The sequence below is a fragment of the Lutjanus erythropterus genome, chromosome 8 (assembly GCF_056507025.1).
Source record: "Lutjanus erythropterus isolate fLutEry1 chromosome 8, fLutEry1.hap2, whole genome shotgun sequence".
Taxonomy (NCBI): Eukaryota; Metazoa; Chordata; class Actinopteri; order Lutjaniformes; family Lutjanidae; genus Lutjanus; species Lutjanus erythropterus.
The window spans coordinates 17453347-17469983 of NC_139324.1; the positions used below are offsets into that span (position 1 = coordinate 17453347).

At 39.6% G+C, this 16637-nt stretch overlaps 1 protein-coding gene across 1 annotated transcript in view; it reads left to right on the forward strand.

Moving 5' to 3' along the window:
- The window catches only part of nck2a (NCK adaptor protein 2a), a 58855-nt gene that overhangs the window by 29674 nt on the left and 12544 nt on the right, over window positions 1-16637 (forward strand). Inside the window, exon 2 of the mRNA XM_084724751.1 lies at window positions 10359-10600. Within this exon, the coding sequence (XP_084580877.1) occupies window positions 10375-10600 (226 nt within the window). The 5' untranslated portion in view covers window positions 10359-10374. The remainder of the gene's footprint in view (window positions 1-10358; window positions 10601-16637) is intronic.

Here is a 16637-nt window from a genome sequence, read left to right on the forward strand (position 1 = left end):
TTTACAAATAACAGTGTTGTATTATATTGTAGTTTGTGTTTTGTGCGTGTGTGTGTGTATAAATTATATTTGTGGTATAACGGCATGATTAGTTAGCTAATGTTAGCTAGCCAGCTAGCCAGACTGATACCTGTTTGCAGATGTGATGAACATTCCCGTGGTAAAAGCGAGCTCAGCAGGCTGTCTTTAGCCATGTTCAGTAAACTTCAAACTCAACTCAACATTGTATTTGACCGGGAATTTGTACAGATCAGTGCAGTCAGATCTGTGAAATGTTTCAGTGCTATTTCACAATAATGAAACAGTACCAGTTACCAGGGATGCATGCAATTAGTCAACTATACGATTAAACGTCCCCACCTTCGCTAGTCGGCACCAGAAATACTAGATGTTTAAACTATTTATCAATATTTAATTCATGCACAATGCCAGTTATCTGTCGCCTCTAAGATTTTATGCAGCCACCCGCCATGAATCAGGGCTGCAGCACCGTCAGATGGCAGCCCCTCTCACCCAGCGCGTATGCTACCCTGGATGTTTATATCAGCCAAGTCGGACAGATGACAGCTTATAAAAACAGCTTGGTTTGGCAGTGTTTTAATCTAGAAAATGGAAATGTTGAATGTAGACTGTGACAGAATAAGCTGATATATAATCACTCAAGCACAGACACAGACATAAACTTGCAAGCGGAGCAGCAGCAGCAGCTGCTGCTACTAGCACTGCTAACGTTAGCCACACTGTGTGTCAGACTGGCAGCTGACGTCAGCTCTAGGTCCTTTCCTGCAGACCTCTTCGGTCTGAAAAGGTGAAGCATTTAGTGAGTTGTTGTCATGTTTTGTCCATTAATTTGTAAGGTTTGTATTGCACAACACAAAGCAGCGTGCATTTCAGCTGCATTTAGAGTACGATTTGGAGATTGTAGACTGTGATTAACGGCTTCAAATGACTATTAATAAATTTTTATTGGCTTTAACCAGGAACTCTCTGCAGACGGTGCAGTACATAGCTGGTATTGTGACATTGTACTCCACCCGCGGATGTATATCCATGGGTGGAGGAGGAAGCTAGGAACGTTCCGTGTCTCTTTTCTGTCTCATAAGCTAATTTAGCTAACTTTGGATGCAAGCCTTCCGCCATGGTGTTTGAATGAACGTCTGACGTCTGCACGTCAGCAGAGATGCTCAGCCAATGGAGGCAGTGGCACACTGTAGCTGGCCACTCAGGGGCTTCATAGTAACAGAAACGAGAGAGGAAAAACATAATAATGATAATAAAAATAAATTACCCAAGTCGGTGTTTGTCCGATCGGGCATGTCTGGGCAGGTTTTGCTTGCCTGCCAGTTATTTTTATTTCCCCCGGATATTCGGGTAACCATTAATGTCGGACTCTGGAATGTGCCAGGATTGTGCCATTATGAAAGCTTCATTAGCCTGGGGCTAACAGCTTCCTTGGCCTGGGGCTAACAGCTTCCTTAGCCTGGGGCTAACAGCTTCCTTAGCCTGGGGCTAACAGCTTCCTTGGCCTGGGGCTAACAGCTTCCTTATCCTGGGGCTAAGTACAATGTGAAAAGGCCTTTTGGCTAATAACAAATCCTTTATTCAGAATATGAAAGGGATTTTCACATCTGTAACCTCACTGTTGAGCTCTATATTGCCTGTTTCGCAATATAGGCTAGCTGTCAGAGTAGCAGCTGTACATGTGTAAAACATTGTTAATACTGACTGCATGTGAAAGGCATTTAATAATTGACTGCCCGGGTTTTGTTGTTGATCATTAGTTTCCACAGTGGTTGTGACCGTGGCCTCATGTTTCAGTCTGTTCAGTTTACTCCTAATGCTTCAGACACTGATTGCCAGTAGGGAGTGAAGCAGTCGTCCTTCTGAGAGGCAACTACTGCAAACAGTGTGGAGTGGAGGAGGGGGAGGTAGAAATGCCTCCCATTGGCTGAATCCTGCCTGTCTTTGACCTGAATGCCAAACACAGAAAGCTCTGCCAGACGTTTTTTTTCTTTAAACATCCCCTCTTTTTTTATAATCCTCTTTTACTTTCCCTTTCTCTTTGTGTGGTGTTGAAAGAGCCTGTGAGCGTTCCCCCCTCAGTGAAGGGAATTGTGAAGTGGTGGTGAAGCCCAGCTCAGCAGTCTGTCGCTCATCTTTCCTCTTTTAACTCGCTCAGCAGAGGAATGAGGGGTCATGAGGAGCATGAGCTCCCAGGCTTTCTCTTCTTTTAAATCCGGTCTCTCCCAATCTGTTTGTTTTCTTTTGTGTGTATTTGTGTGTGCTCTCACAAGAAAACTGCTTTATAAATTTTTTGTTCAACCAGCTGTCTGTGAACCATATCAAGGAAACTGAGTAAGTGCCTCTGATTAAACGACAAGTGTATCATAAAATTTACTGTTTAGTGAATCCAGTTTCCGCACACAGTTGACTGAAGCACAAATGGCTTAAAACAAGACTTTCAGATTAATTTCTGTGTAAGCTGCCCTTTTCATTGGTATGTCGAGAGGCAGCACCAGAATGAGCAATGCTATAGCTGCCAGTCTGACATACATGATTGCCCATAGAGGAGGATGGTCTTGATTTGGAGTGCCGTTCCCATCACTCTGCCTAATGAGCAAGGTTGTCAAGGCGACAGAGAAACTGGTACCATGGATGAGGGGAAGTAAAATACTCATGCTAGGATGGGAGAATATCACGTGCTATTCCCCCAATTTACATGAAGTCACAAGTGGAAAGAAATGACACTAAGCTAGAATGAATGTTGAAGGGTTTATAGTGTAATGTGATCACTTTATTGGGCGCTTTCATACACCTAACCTGTTTGGTTTAGTGTTTTTGCCCATTTTGTTTGCTTTGGCTGGCGCAAAAGCTTTCAGTCAAACTCTGCTGCGAACCAAACAACAGGAGGTTTTTGGTGCAATTCACTTTTGGTGTCAAGAGAAGAAGAGAATATACATGAAATATACTTGAAAACTAGCCAATCAACACGTGGGACAAGGGATGAAATTGGTGTGCAGTCCCACATTAAGTGTGAGACCTGGTCACCCTACTCAGAAAACAGTCAAAATTAAGCACAGTTTATTATTCAAAAAGGTTAAACATTGTTTGTCTGAGCTTAATTTGTAACACATCACTCCACTTAGTTATGTGTCAGTTTATTTTGCCACAGTCTGCTTACAACTTTTTTTTTTTTCTACATCATATTGTCCAACTGCACTGGCTTAACGAGCTGTTATCTGTCCCACTTCCACTTTCCACCTTGTTGGATTACACCATCTGGCCATTAGAACAGGCAGAGGGGCGCTGCCGTCTGCTGGGGCTGCATCCGCGGCTAGTGGTAGGTTTCTGCATAACATCTTAAAAGCATCAGTTAACCGGCAGTTAATAAAATATTAATAAAAAGTGCACAAGACTAGTACTTCTGGTGCCAGTAGCAACATAAAAATGTTTAGTCAACCAATTGTGCACATCCCCAGTTGACAAACTGTCATGGTGAGACTGTTTCTAAATGACCTCAAACCTGGTTCGGCATTTCTGTGCTGCAATTTCTTATTACTTATCAACACTTTCATCAGTAAGCTGAATCATCAAGCTGAAATCAGCTGCTATATCTTTATTGTTCTGTTTCTAGCTGGTTGCCATTATTCAGAAGATAAGGGGATTTGTAGTCAGGACTATTAATTCTCATTATTTCTTTGTAAGCTTTGTGAATACCCACTTGGGTCTGTGTTGTATATAGTTCTGACGATGCAGGATGACATCACCCACACTGTCCAATGGATGAGTGACACGTTATATGACTGGATAGTTAACAGCTTTTGGTTTATTTGTGTGAACATGAACAAGATGAGAACTAAAAGACAACAATATATCGTTTTATTTAACTTGGTCAGGGCCATGTTGCATTTCAGTCGATATAAGTAATTATTTATAATTTTTAATGAGCTATATTTCTATTTAAAGACCGGGAGAAAAAGGTTGAAGTTAACTACTGTTTTGAATTTAACTGCCTTACTTTGAATTTAACCACTTTGTTTATCAAGGCATACGTCGCAACAGACTTTAAAATAAACGAAAAATAAAACTGCCATATGTCCTTTTTTTTACTGACAGTTTCCTCACCTTCTGCACTCATTTTCCCACTCCACACTTTTTCTGATGTGTCACATGATAGGCTGCTTATGAGCCAGGGCTTATTCATTAGGCTGTCTTCTGTGGTTTGAATTTAAGTAAAACTATTGAACAGTTTTCTTATTGCTATTGATGAGGTGTCTGTTGCTGATACACATGATTACTGTTTTGTTGCCCAGGCCTAACTACAGGTGTGAAAGTGACCTTATGCTGGAAGGCCTGAGTCCAGGTCTGCATGTCAGCGTGAATCTTTTGAATCTTTGTTGTATAGAGGAAGAAAATGAAAAAGTAGAGAATCCTGGGGGAAAAAAAGGCCTGGAATTAATACCACTGAGCGCTTATCTGATCTGCTTTTTATATCAATATTTCACATGTAGTGACAGTGATAGCATGAAGCATTTCAGCAGATGTTATCAGGTTTGCTCATCCATCCATCCACACCAGGAGGAATGAATGCAATAAAACCAAAGGAAAGTATAGTAGCCTAGTCTAATCCAGCAGCTCAGGCCTGAGGTGGATAGAGGCCACAGCACATTCACATACCTCCTGTTTCCTGGAAGAGTTGACATCACCGTCCTTCATCTTGTCATAAATCTGTCCTTCCACTTCTGTTTCCTTCACTTTCCAAAGACTCACAGGTGCTGTTTTTTTTTTTTTTTTTTTCTCATCCTGTATATCGAACTGACTCTTCCACCGTCTTTCTTTTGCTGCCTCTGCTGCTGCAGTAAAAGATGTCACATTCTGGAAAGTTGTGTAACTTAACTTATGTTGAACTTGACATAAACTCTCCTCTCTAGTGGTGTCTTGCACAACCCCCCTCTCGGCCTTCTCTTCTGCTGTCCCTGTCTTGGCCTGTGAAGAAATCCAGTTTGACAGCTTTAGTGACGGCAAGCAGAGGCACATTCATAAGAGCAACGCTCTACTGTACCAACTGTTGCACTTTATACCGCAGCTATTGGACACATGCAGTGACACACATTTGACAGTGACTCCAACTGTAAGAATGCATTCAGTAATGGCTGAATGGAGTGCCCCCATTTGCATTTTATAAAAATGTAGCCTCCACAGGACAGAAGATATCAATCTTTCCACCAGTAATGGAATCTTTAATATGATCTAATTTGTGCGGCTACACTTCTTATGAGTCATAATTCTCTTTTGCTGTTACACTTTATCTGTGCTCTGTCCTCTCATTAAAGAATAAAATGGAAATGACAATGTGTGTGAGGGAATATATAATCCCCCTGCATCTTAAATGCATGCATTTATTCCTTGTGTCTTATTTAGTTGTATCAAACTCTGCAGTGGTATACTCATATACTAAATATGCATGAATGTACTCACCCACGTGCTTCCTCACACACACATTTATCACTACTGTTTTTTTCCATCTAATTGTGACTCAGCAGGGGTTTTCATTCACAAATACAGTATGTTATTTAGAAGTTCTGTATGAGGCACTTGTCCATAGTCAGTGTATTACCAATAGTAGGTGTAGTTTGGAGAAGCAGAGAAGAGTACCAGCATGAAAGCTCAGCATTGCACTGCTGCAGACAGGGCTAGCAGCAAAACGTATTTTAACCACTTAAAAAAGGCTCACATGAATAAATAAATATCTGTTTAGGTGTACATTATATTTAGTTTTCACAGCTTTATCTTGCTATCAGACAGACATTTACTTTACAGCTACATTTTCTCAACTGTAGTACTTCCATATTCCCACGCATAAGCGCGCTGTACACTGTATTATGCCACAGATCAGCTGTTTGGGTCAGAGTTACAGTGGTTTATGGAAGAGACAACAAATACAAGAAAATAAAAATGTGTGATTATGACAGGGACAATAAAATAAGGATACTTTATTGTCACTCCAGAACGTGTTAAACATGACAGAATGAAATAAGGTGCTCAGGCTGGCAGTGATGAAAATAACAGGAGAAGAAGAAAAAGAAACACAATAAACAGTGTTAAGGAGACTGTGCAGACTAAGGTGGCCAATGCCCAAAGTGCAGCACAATAAATTATTTCAGCAACAGTAATGAGGGTGTAGAAAATATCAGCAATGCATGAATAGCAACAGGTTGTTCGAAGTACCTCAAAGAGGTGCAGACAAGTAAACAGTTCAGCTGCAGTTTTCAGTGAGATGCAGAGTTTGGCAGCCTCAGTGAAAAAGCTGTTCCTGAGCCTGGTGGAACTGACCTTGATGCTGTGTAGCCTCTTGCCTGATGGGAGGGGGGCAAACAGTCCATTTGCAGGGTGGGAAGACTCCATCATGATGCAGGGGGCCTTTTTCCTGCGCCTGCTGATGTAGATGTCACTGATGGCTGGTAGACTGCTGCCGGTGAACGATGCCGTTCACTGTGGAGACGAGGACACTTTTAGGAGCCACAGTATATAGAACAACTTTAACAGATGGAGAATTATAGTTTTTCATTATTCTCTTCAGAAAAAATAGCACTGCAAATGCCAAGTTGTACGAATCTTCGACATTGAGTGTTGATGTCTATATTCAGTGCATCTAGTCACACCTGTCTAAGGCCATTATGACTCAGTGGAACACTGTGAAATATGTATAGTGACACTTGTTTGAACAGCTTGGAAAAACAGGCATGCGACATCTATGAAATCTTAAGAAAATGTAACTTTCTCATTAAGATTGTCAGAATACCAGAATTTTAAACATTTAACACTTATGCATACAAAAATGTATTTAAATATCTTTACTAACAACCTGCACACAGTGCTGGTACAGAAAGTCAGTGGACACTGTCTGGTTTTGTTGCAAACCAAATTTCAAGCAGGACAAGAAAGACTGAACTAAACTGCACATACGTATTTTGAAAATTGTTTTGGTATTTTTGATATTAGAAAATGTTAGCATTGTATTGAAGAGTATTTTTACTTCAGTACTTGACTAGGGATGGACCGACACAATATTCAGTATAGCCATAGGTCTGGTACTGGTTCAAATCACTGGATCGGATATTGAGCAAAAAAAAAAACATGTAATATGACACAGTCCAATAGCCAAAACTGTCACATAAAAGCTTAAGTTAAAACTAGATTAACTATCAGTTATTTAAGGTTATTTTCAGTTTAGGGGAGCAATAAACAAAATACATGAGTGATATTTATGTATTTATGCACTTAATTTAAATTTCAGTTTGAAAGTTTGAATGGTGCTGACCATCATAAAATGCTGCTAAACGAAGAAAAAGAATTTGTACCTCATACAACCCGACTTCAAATATGCCAAACTATCCTTTCAATCTCTGTAAGAAATATCTACTATATATAATTGTGTTGTAGAGGATATTTAACTGTCAGGTTCATTGCTGCTGTAAATCACAGAGGTCCACAATAGCTTTTGATAGCATCACATGAGATTAGATACGAAACAGACAGTTTTATTTAATTATTAACGATGAACAATTTCTGACACAAAAGCTTTATCACATCTCTATTTATTCTGTATCTTCGGATCCACCCTTATCTTCAAAGTGCCTCTTTTCATCTGAACCATTTTTACTTCCTTTATTTATTCCAGCGATCTTGTTTCCAGCCACAGACTGTTAACTTGTTGAAGAGCTAAATATAAATCAGATTGCTCGGATGGTTCTCATACCATGAGATGCCTTTTATCACAGAAAAAAAAAAGTTTTCGCAGAACAGGAATAAACAAAATCACATCAAACTATTCTGATCCCCTCATACATATTCCCAAATAGGCAATCTATTTCCTGTTTGCTTGTCTCATGAACAGATACATGTGTGTAATTCCTCAGCAGTTAAGGTCAAATCACTTCACCTAAAGCCTAGTGAAATAGAGCATGTAATCGCTCACTGTCTGTCTCAAAAACTAATAGGCAGGGCTTTGTGTGTGTGTGTGTGTGTGTGTGTGTGTGTGTGTGTGTGTGTGTGTGTGTGTGTGTGTGTGTGAGCATGCAGAATAAATGCATAAATTGATTTTGTGTGTTTGTGCTGCTTTTTACCAAAGAAGCCCTTTCAGAGGAGCTTTTTTTGGGCCTGAATGTTGAATTGCAGAGTGACTGTTGTCCTGAAACCTGTATGCTTTGAGCTGAGCTGTTGGTTTGACGTAGCATCTTCTTCATGGGTGTGTTGTGGATGTGACTCCTCTGTGTGTTATGATGGAAGAGTTATCACATGGTCAGCAATTTGAGATTCTGCCATAATCTTCATCCAAGGAATTAGCAGTTTTTAGTGCCAGTTTAGGCTCTGATTATTACCCCAAACTTTAAACTCATATTTAGCTCAGTTATGTAATTTAGCCTTGAAATAGACTGGCAACCTGTCCTCAGTGTATCCTGTCTAATGCCCAATGTGAGCTGGGATAAGCGGTTTAAAAATTGTGTGCATGGATGGATATGGATTATTTTGTAATGACTTGTCACTTATTACGGCAAAACTCAGCCTCATACACACACACACACACACACACACACACACACACACACACACACACACACACACACACATACACCCCTCAAGATCAGACTCCACATTACATGTAATATTACATTTACAGACAAATGAACAAGAATATAAACACTCAATTAAAATATGAATGCAACACTTTTGCTTTTGCTCCAATTTTGCTCTGATCCAAGCCTGATAAGAAGGAATAATATCCATGTAAACACTTATTGTGATGGTTTCTCTCTGAATAAATGTTATTTTTGTGCATGTCTGCCCTACATGGGTGTAGTTTACATGTCACAAACGAGTCTGCATTAGGGACAGAAACATGACAGTAGCAAAACAGATCTGGTCAGTAATGGATACAACTTTTCTGTTATAAAGCTTAAAAAATATAATACTAATATAGTATTGAGGATATGATGTGGAGCCATTTTGAAAATTAGCGGTCAGATACTTGGCGTCCATGATAACAGTTAAGTTGGAATTTCTAATCAGAATGTTTTCAACAGAACTGTACAATCATTGTCCACATACAGAGGGAGCACTTCTCTTTTGTGAAGATAATTGGCTTGCTCTGATATTCTTGCCCTAACCAATCACTCCTCATGCCTAAACCAACCAACCCAACCAATGAAAGCATTGAGTACTAGCCAATTAGAGGCAGAGTAGGTCGGGTCATGACTTTGTCCTCCTGTGGTTAAAAAAAAAAAAAGGTATCTGTAGCCCTATGTGAAATAGCCATATTTCAGTGCCAAATAAATGCATGTTTTCAGGATCAAACTGCACATTATAGAGCAGACCTGGGTAAAATGCAGCCTGGGATCCGGATGTGGTCCACTGAGAGGTTTCATGTGGCCTGCAAGGGCATCTTGAAAATACCAAAACTTAAAGACAGTCAAAAGCATTTTGCTTCTTTATTTTTAAAGGGGTCAGTGCTGTGTTGATTGGTAATGATAATGAACTGCATCTTTTATATTAAACTGTAACTTTATTGCACTGTAAAACACCAAGTTTTGGACATTACAAACAAAATATTAGCCCACAGTTCATCACATGGCAGTTCAGGAAAGGTGATGAACAGTTGAAATGCCCCATATGGAATAGTTATGACCATTCCAGTATTAGACACCTGGCTGTTATTAGGACCTTATATCATTTGTGCTTGGCCCATGGCAGCCTGATCAATTTCTCATGTGGCCCTCCATGAAAAAAATTGCCCACGCCTGGTATAGAGTGACCTTTTATTGTCCCCAGTTCAAGACACACTCCTGTGCAATAATCATGATCTTTAATCTGCATCTCTGTGTATTTGTAAACACAATTTGAGAGAAATAAACCTGTTGTCTTTAGTTTTTGCCTCCATTTTCATGAATTAATTAGTGTTGTGTTAGTGTTTTTGTGTACATTATAGAGTCTTATTTCAAAGTCGAAGCCCACTATTGTTCTGAATTTGCCCCACCTGATCCTCAGTTATTTATGAACCAAATGGTAACGAATGGGCCTAGTCAGTAACTCAATCACACACACAATAATTAATGAATCATTCATTCATTCATGCACTCATGATCAACCTATCTGCCCCCTAGTGGCTGTTTGAAGATGTGGCGATGTCAACAAATGTCTGTCTGAACCTGCACACGTCACCTGTTTTTGTTTTTTCATCTTTACCCCTCTGACAAATTTTCTCTAATGATCTGATGCTAGTAGTCATTGTGTACCTCTGTTTGGCAGTGTGTGAGATGTGTTACTCGCTGGCTCACCCTCAGTCCTCTTCTTCACCACAGGAGGACTCCATGAAAGATGACAGAGGAGGTGATTGTTGTAGCCAAGTGGGACTACACGGCCCAGCAGGACCAGGAACTTGACATCCGTAAAAACGAGCGTCTCTACCTCCTGGACGACTCAAAGACCTGGTGGCGTGTCCGCAATGCCGCCAACCAAACGGGGTATGTGCCATCGAACTACGTCGAGCGCAAGAACAGCCTGAAGAAAGGCTCACTGGTGAAGAACATCAAAGACACACTGGGTAAGAAGAATTTAGTTTCAGCCTGCTCTGAAGTTAGAGGTCGTCTGTGTGTAAAAGGTGTCAGTCAGTAGATTATTTTCAGTAAAATCTCTGCACTTCCTTTGCAGTGCTCTCTGCTCCCTGGTAGAGGAGAGGAGATGTGATCATTAACAGTAGTCACTCCCTGTGCACGTGTGTGTGTGTGTGTGTGTGTGTGTGTGTGTGTGTGTGTGTGTGTGTGTGTGTGTGTGTGTGTGTGTGTGTTGGCCTGAATCATCTCAGAAGTAAAATGATTCCCTCACTGTATGTCTGTCCCAGCTGGGAGCTGTCACTGTGCACTCCAGGGATCCTGTTGATTTGGCCGTTGCTCTCAGCTGTCAGTACACTGTCTCTCAGTCCCCAGTCATGACTTGAATACATTAGACTGTGAATGGAACCATATCTGCAATGTATGAGAGGGACTGTGGGTGCATATAGAATAAGTGGATCTAACTAGACAGCTGTTTTTACTTTTATGGAATTGGGCAGGAGACAAAAAGCTAAAGAGGCTTATTAAAAAGCATTGTCGGGAATAGCACGTTACAGAGTAAAGCATTATTGTACTTCCACTACTTTTGGCAGAAACTTGACATGAAACAAATTACTTCTCTCAAATTAGTAACACAATACAATTATTGAAATTTAAATGGGCTTGTTACATTCAAAGCAGAGGACAGGAGACGTGGCACTTTCCCAAAGCTATTATCAAATGTCACTCAACCTTATGAATGACAGTTCTGGAATTATAACTATAAACTGTTCACAGTGTAAGTATTTATTAACTGCTGCAACAACCCCTGCTTAATATGTATAGCCAGCACTGTTTGTGATCTTCCACTTAATCCTACTGTCTAAACCATAGGCAAAAAAGTGTAGCTAAAAATAAGATAAAAAAAAAAAATAGATAAAAGTTTGATAGTTGTCACTAAAATAATATAACTGCATGAAACTCATTAATAAACTGTGTTCATTAATGAGAGAATGAAAGCAGACATTTTAAAGTAATGCAACAGTTAATTTATTTAAGTAATATATTTATAAGGATGTAACTGGCCAAGTAATTCAAATTTTTTTGAGAGAAGTAACTAGTAACTAACTAATTATTAAATTTCAGTAACCTTCCCAACACTGTTAATAAGCTAGTCAAAAAATAAAAGGGGGAGGGTTTACTTCTTTTATAGCCAGCTATAAAAAATAATCAGGATTGAAGAAAATTCATTACATCAAAGAGATGGCTTTCGTATAACCAGGGAACTGGACAAATCTGCAAACTCATGTTTTCTCTGGCTGATACGTCTGGCCAGTGCTAATTTTCTTTTGGCCAGTCACAAATGATTATTCAGTGTGGGGCAGGTTTGATACGGTGACTGACAGAGAAAGACTGCCAGTTCAGATTTGAAGTCACATATTTTTGAGCTGAAATAAAACTAGGCAGGCCCTCCAACTTCAATGTGTCACTCCGTGCTATGTCATACGCATCGCTGCTCTGATTGGTTGTTGGTCAGTCCACTTGGCAGAGGCATTTTGGTCTGCATCCGTTGATAACGACCTTTAAAATAAAAAGTAAACGGAGAGATCCCAGACAAATTCACAAGTGTGAATCACAAATGTGATGTAAAAATAATAAAAATAGGAGTGAACATGGTATTGAGTACTGAAAACTGTCAAAGCTCTCCTTGAAAACCAGGGGGAAAGAATAGCAAATTGGCTTCAAATGGTTGGTCAGATGAAAAATCTGGCTTTCTTAACCAATTATCTTATTCCTTCACACTTTTTTTTTTAAATCCAAGTGTAGTCTGAACATGTACACTCACACACACACACACACACACACACACACACATTTGGCTGTGCTTTGAACCAGTCGAGCTCTGGCTTCAGCTTCCCAAACATGTTGATTTTGCTGCTTTTGTCTGTTTTGATATCTTTGTGAGTTGAATTTCTTTTCTGTTGATTGGAGGGACAAAGTGATTTGAGGATTGTGATGAGGAATTTTTCAGTATACACACACATATCAGTGTGTGCATGAAACCAAATTGGGTGTGCATAAAAACAGAGCTCGGAGTGCTGTAGTGTCAGGGTGACGCACACAGCTCCCCCCATGTGGCTAAAATGTTTTCCTAGGACAATTATCTTGTACGTTGATATTTTGATACTAACGTGAGCTCATCAGTGCAGCTGTCTGTTGTCTCTGATCCTTCATCTTCAAAACCTCTCCGTTTACCTCACTCAGGCATCATGAAATTGGTGTAATTTAGTATGAGTGATTGTGAGACAAATGATCTTACAACCACTTTGTAATAGATGTCTGGTTTCCCAGCAGCATGTGCACTGTTCTTGTGGGTGCTGGGAATTTGTGAAAGCCCTTGAATATTAATGTTATGTTTTCAAGGTTTGAAAAGTGCTTGGATTTTGGATAAAGTGTTTGAATCTGCTTGAAACTGTAATTGCATTACTTTCATAATAAATCAGTCCCTGACTGAAAAGTTCACTTTTTATTTAGACAAATAAATAAAAATAAGTCAGAGAGCCTAAATGCTTTTGCTTTTTAATTGAATTTATTTGTCTGGTAATTATTTGTTTTTTACCTATTTTAATTGGCTAAACCAGATTATGAAGGATGCCAAGTTTACATAAGAACAGGTGACACATTTTGAAACATGAAACTTAGTTGTATTGTCCTTTAATTTGTCATCCCTCTGTAGAATTCTCTCATGAAACATAACATTGGTTGTTCGTGGCACAGTAACGTCTAATTTAATGTGAAGAAGAAATAAAATAATCATTTTGAGTTTGTGTATATAGATATGTCATTTACCACAGCTGTAATGTGCTGGAAAAAAAACAAAAATTACTGAAAATGCTTGAAAAGTGTCTGAAATTGACTTTGGAAAAGGTGCGAAAGCCCAGTATATGATCACATTTATTCTTAATATTTTGAATTCGGAAGTAGGGGCACAAAATTATCACATAGATGTGATGCCCAGAAAGCAGCCATGACAGATTGAGAGGGCAAAACTGTAATGTGTTGGTATTGTTCAAGTAAAGAATTTAACAGAATTAAGGTGAAATTTGTCAGCTTGCTCCACTTTCTTGTTACAGGACATCACGGGACAGAAATTCATCTGTTTTGACAGTTTTAGCATCACTTATCACTTTATATCAGGACAGTTAAAGAGGAGCGGAGATGGGGACAAAACAGAAACGTGGTAGAAATTGTAACAAGACAGAATGATCAGTCAGTTGAATAGTAATAAAAATAGTAACTGTGTGTCCCTGAAAGGTAGCCGTATTTAGAGCTGGTGAGGGGTGATGAGAATGGAAAGAGATGAAGGGAGTCTGGTCTAATGTGCTGATTCCTCTCGACTCTGTGGATACGAGCCCTCGGGGAAACTCTGCGGCTTTATGTGGGCCAGCGTGGCACAGCCTGCCACGGTCACCCACACCAGGGTCCATTGTGTACAGAGACAACATGTATCTCCCGTCACTTCAATACTGTTAACATCAGCCCCTTTCTCTGTCACTGTAGGCTTTTCTATGATCAGTAGATTGATTGGTGGAGAAATCAGCAGCCTAATGGTTGTGCTGGAATGATGGATTACCTCTCTGTCCCCGACTATGTTACATTTAGACTACAACATTATGGCCTAGTTCCATTTCAGTCTAAGTAGTTTGCTTCCAGCCCGGTAGCTCTTTAGTGTTAAAAGCCTGAGCAAATCCAATAGGCGAGAACATTTTCATGATGAGGTGATGAGCAATAGGTGAGGTCAGGGGCTAATGGAACTTACTCATACACTTGAATAGAGAATCTGATTGGCTAAGGGCGTGATTATTTCATCCTGGCTCTTTTTCTCTCTTTTCTGGCTCTTCAGTGAGTCTACATTGTGATTATGGATCTTGCAAATAGTCTGTCATCTCCAGCTTCCCCCTCCTCATTTGCTGTGCTTCACTGTGGTTGTATCATCTACATCCATCCAGGCAGAATTGAATTGTAAATGGATTCATGCTGCTTTGTGCCCCAGTTTCCTCTGACAGGAAATAAAAACAGTAATGGGTGAAAGAATTCAGCAACAATATTGCTCATTGCTGAAACCGGGCCAGTACTCACCAGAACAACCAACGGGCAAGTTGGTCCTCAGTTTTTACACAGCAGCCCTGCTACTGTCTGTGTGTGTCCTTAGGTCAAAATCATTACATACCTGCAGTCAGTTGTACTCAGTGCTTTGTAATGAACATAGTTATTGTAGGTATTAAGTGAAATAACCCTGTTTTCTGCTCAAATAAGCTGCAAAAGGAGGCAGAAATGTGCAGCTGTGTACAGCACATTACGTGGTCTACTGAAGTTAATTCAGGAAAGTCCTAATAAGACTGTGGATTTCTGGAAAGACGGCCACCAAAATCCCAATGGTCTGTGCAGAGCCTGCCAGGTATTGGGGGTATATTGTTTTGGTAATCTGCATTCTGCACACATGAATTACCAGCAGTAGTTTGTGTTAGGAATTAGAGATTTGTGGGGTGTCCTGGTGGCCTATTGGTTGAAGAAAGGTACAAGATATACAATTGCATGTGCACCTTCCCAAATCCCTTGTTTTCAGCCATGCTATTGGCCTTGCTCTAGAGATTGCAAGGTTTGTTTCATTTAGTCCACCACTTAAGTCCAGACTGAAATACCTCAACAACTATTGGAGAGATTGCCATGAAGCTTTGTAGATATTTAAGGATGAACTGTAACGTCTTTGGCAACCTTAACTTTTCTGTCTTTATCTAACTTTTTTATTTATCCATCATGATCAAATACATTCTAAACTAATGACATTTCCACCTTCCTCAGCCAAGCTTTCTGTTGACTAGTGCTAAATATTAGCATTCTAACACATTAAGGTACATTATGAACTTATTTCACTATTTGTGCAAACCAGCTAGTTACTTAAGTAATGGCCGAAAAACTCAATACCATCACCCACACACACGATAGACAGTGAATGATCAGTGTTATTAGTCAGCTTTTAATTCAGCACGTATCTGATCCACCAATCAAGGCATACTTTAGTGAGAAATCTATTTGTTTAAAATGGTTCTCCTCTCATTTCTATGGTCTAAGCTAGGGCTGGGTGATATAGCTTGTAAAAATTATCTCGATAATCATATGTCGATTGTCGATTGAGGGCTGGATGATATGGATAAAATCAAATATCACAATATTTTTGACCAAATACCTTGATATCGATATTGCAAGAATATATTTGAGATTACTATTGGTGCTTGACAAAATATTCAATTTAATTTTTGATACATAATCATCAGTAATGTGGATATAATGACAACTGGGTGAATGCAAATAATAGAGCAGCTAGAACAGTCTGGTAAGTTCAGGAAATTACAAGTAAAGACAACATCAATGGCATATCACAGTATAACAATATAACAATAGATCCATCATTATCTAGTCTCATATTACAACATTGAGATAACACAGTTTATCTTTATGGATTATATTGATGCTGAATTAACACAGAGACTCTTGACATATGGCGCCTTATATCCTGTGTTTGTAGAGTTATGTGTTTTTGCAGACATGTAAGGAATTGCAATAATGTCATATTTCTTATGGGGAGTTTGGCATAATATTTTCCCCAGAGAGTGCAAAGAGCTTCAGTTTAACCACCTTTTTTTTTATTCCAGTTTATTTTCATTTGTCTCCTGGAGCCTTTTGGCAGGTCTTACTGGTTTTACACAGAGCAATGCATTAAGACCCGTTGCACTTGTGGAATATTGAGAACAGGGTTATTTAAAGGGCCACATAGCTCATCTGTGATCCACTTAAAGTACTCTTTAAAACCACAGCACTCACTGACACCAAGCTAATGCTTCATTTACGGGGCAGGTTGTGCTTTTTCTTTGCTGCACACACTCAAATGTGTCTAGTGGGTGGCGTGGTGTTGTGGGAGCTCAATTGTTACTCTAACTTCCACACTGCCCTCCACTGTAAGCTATAGAGTGAAGCAATATGCTGCAACAT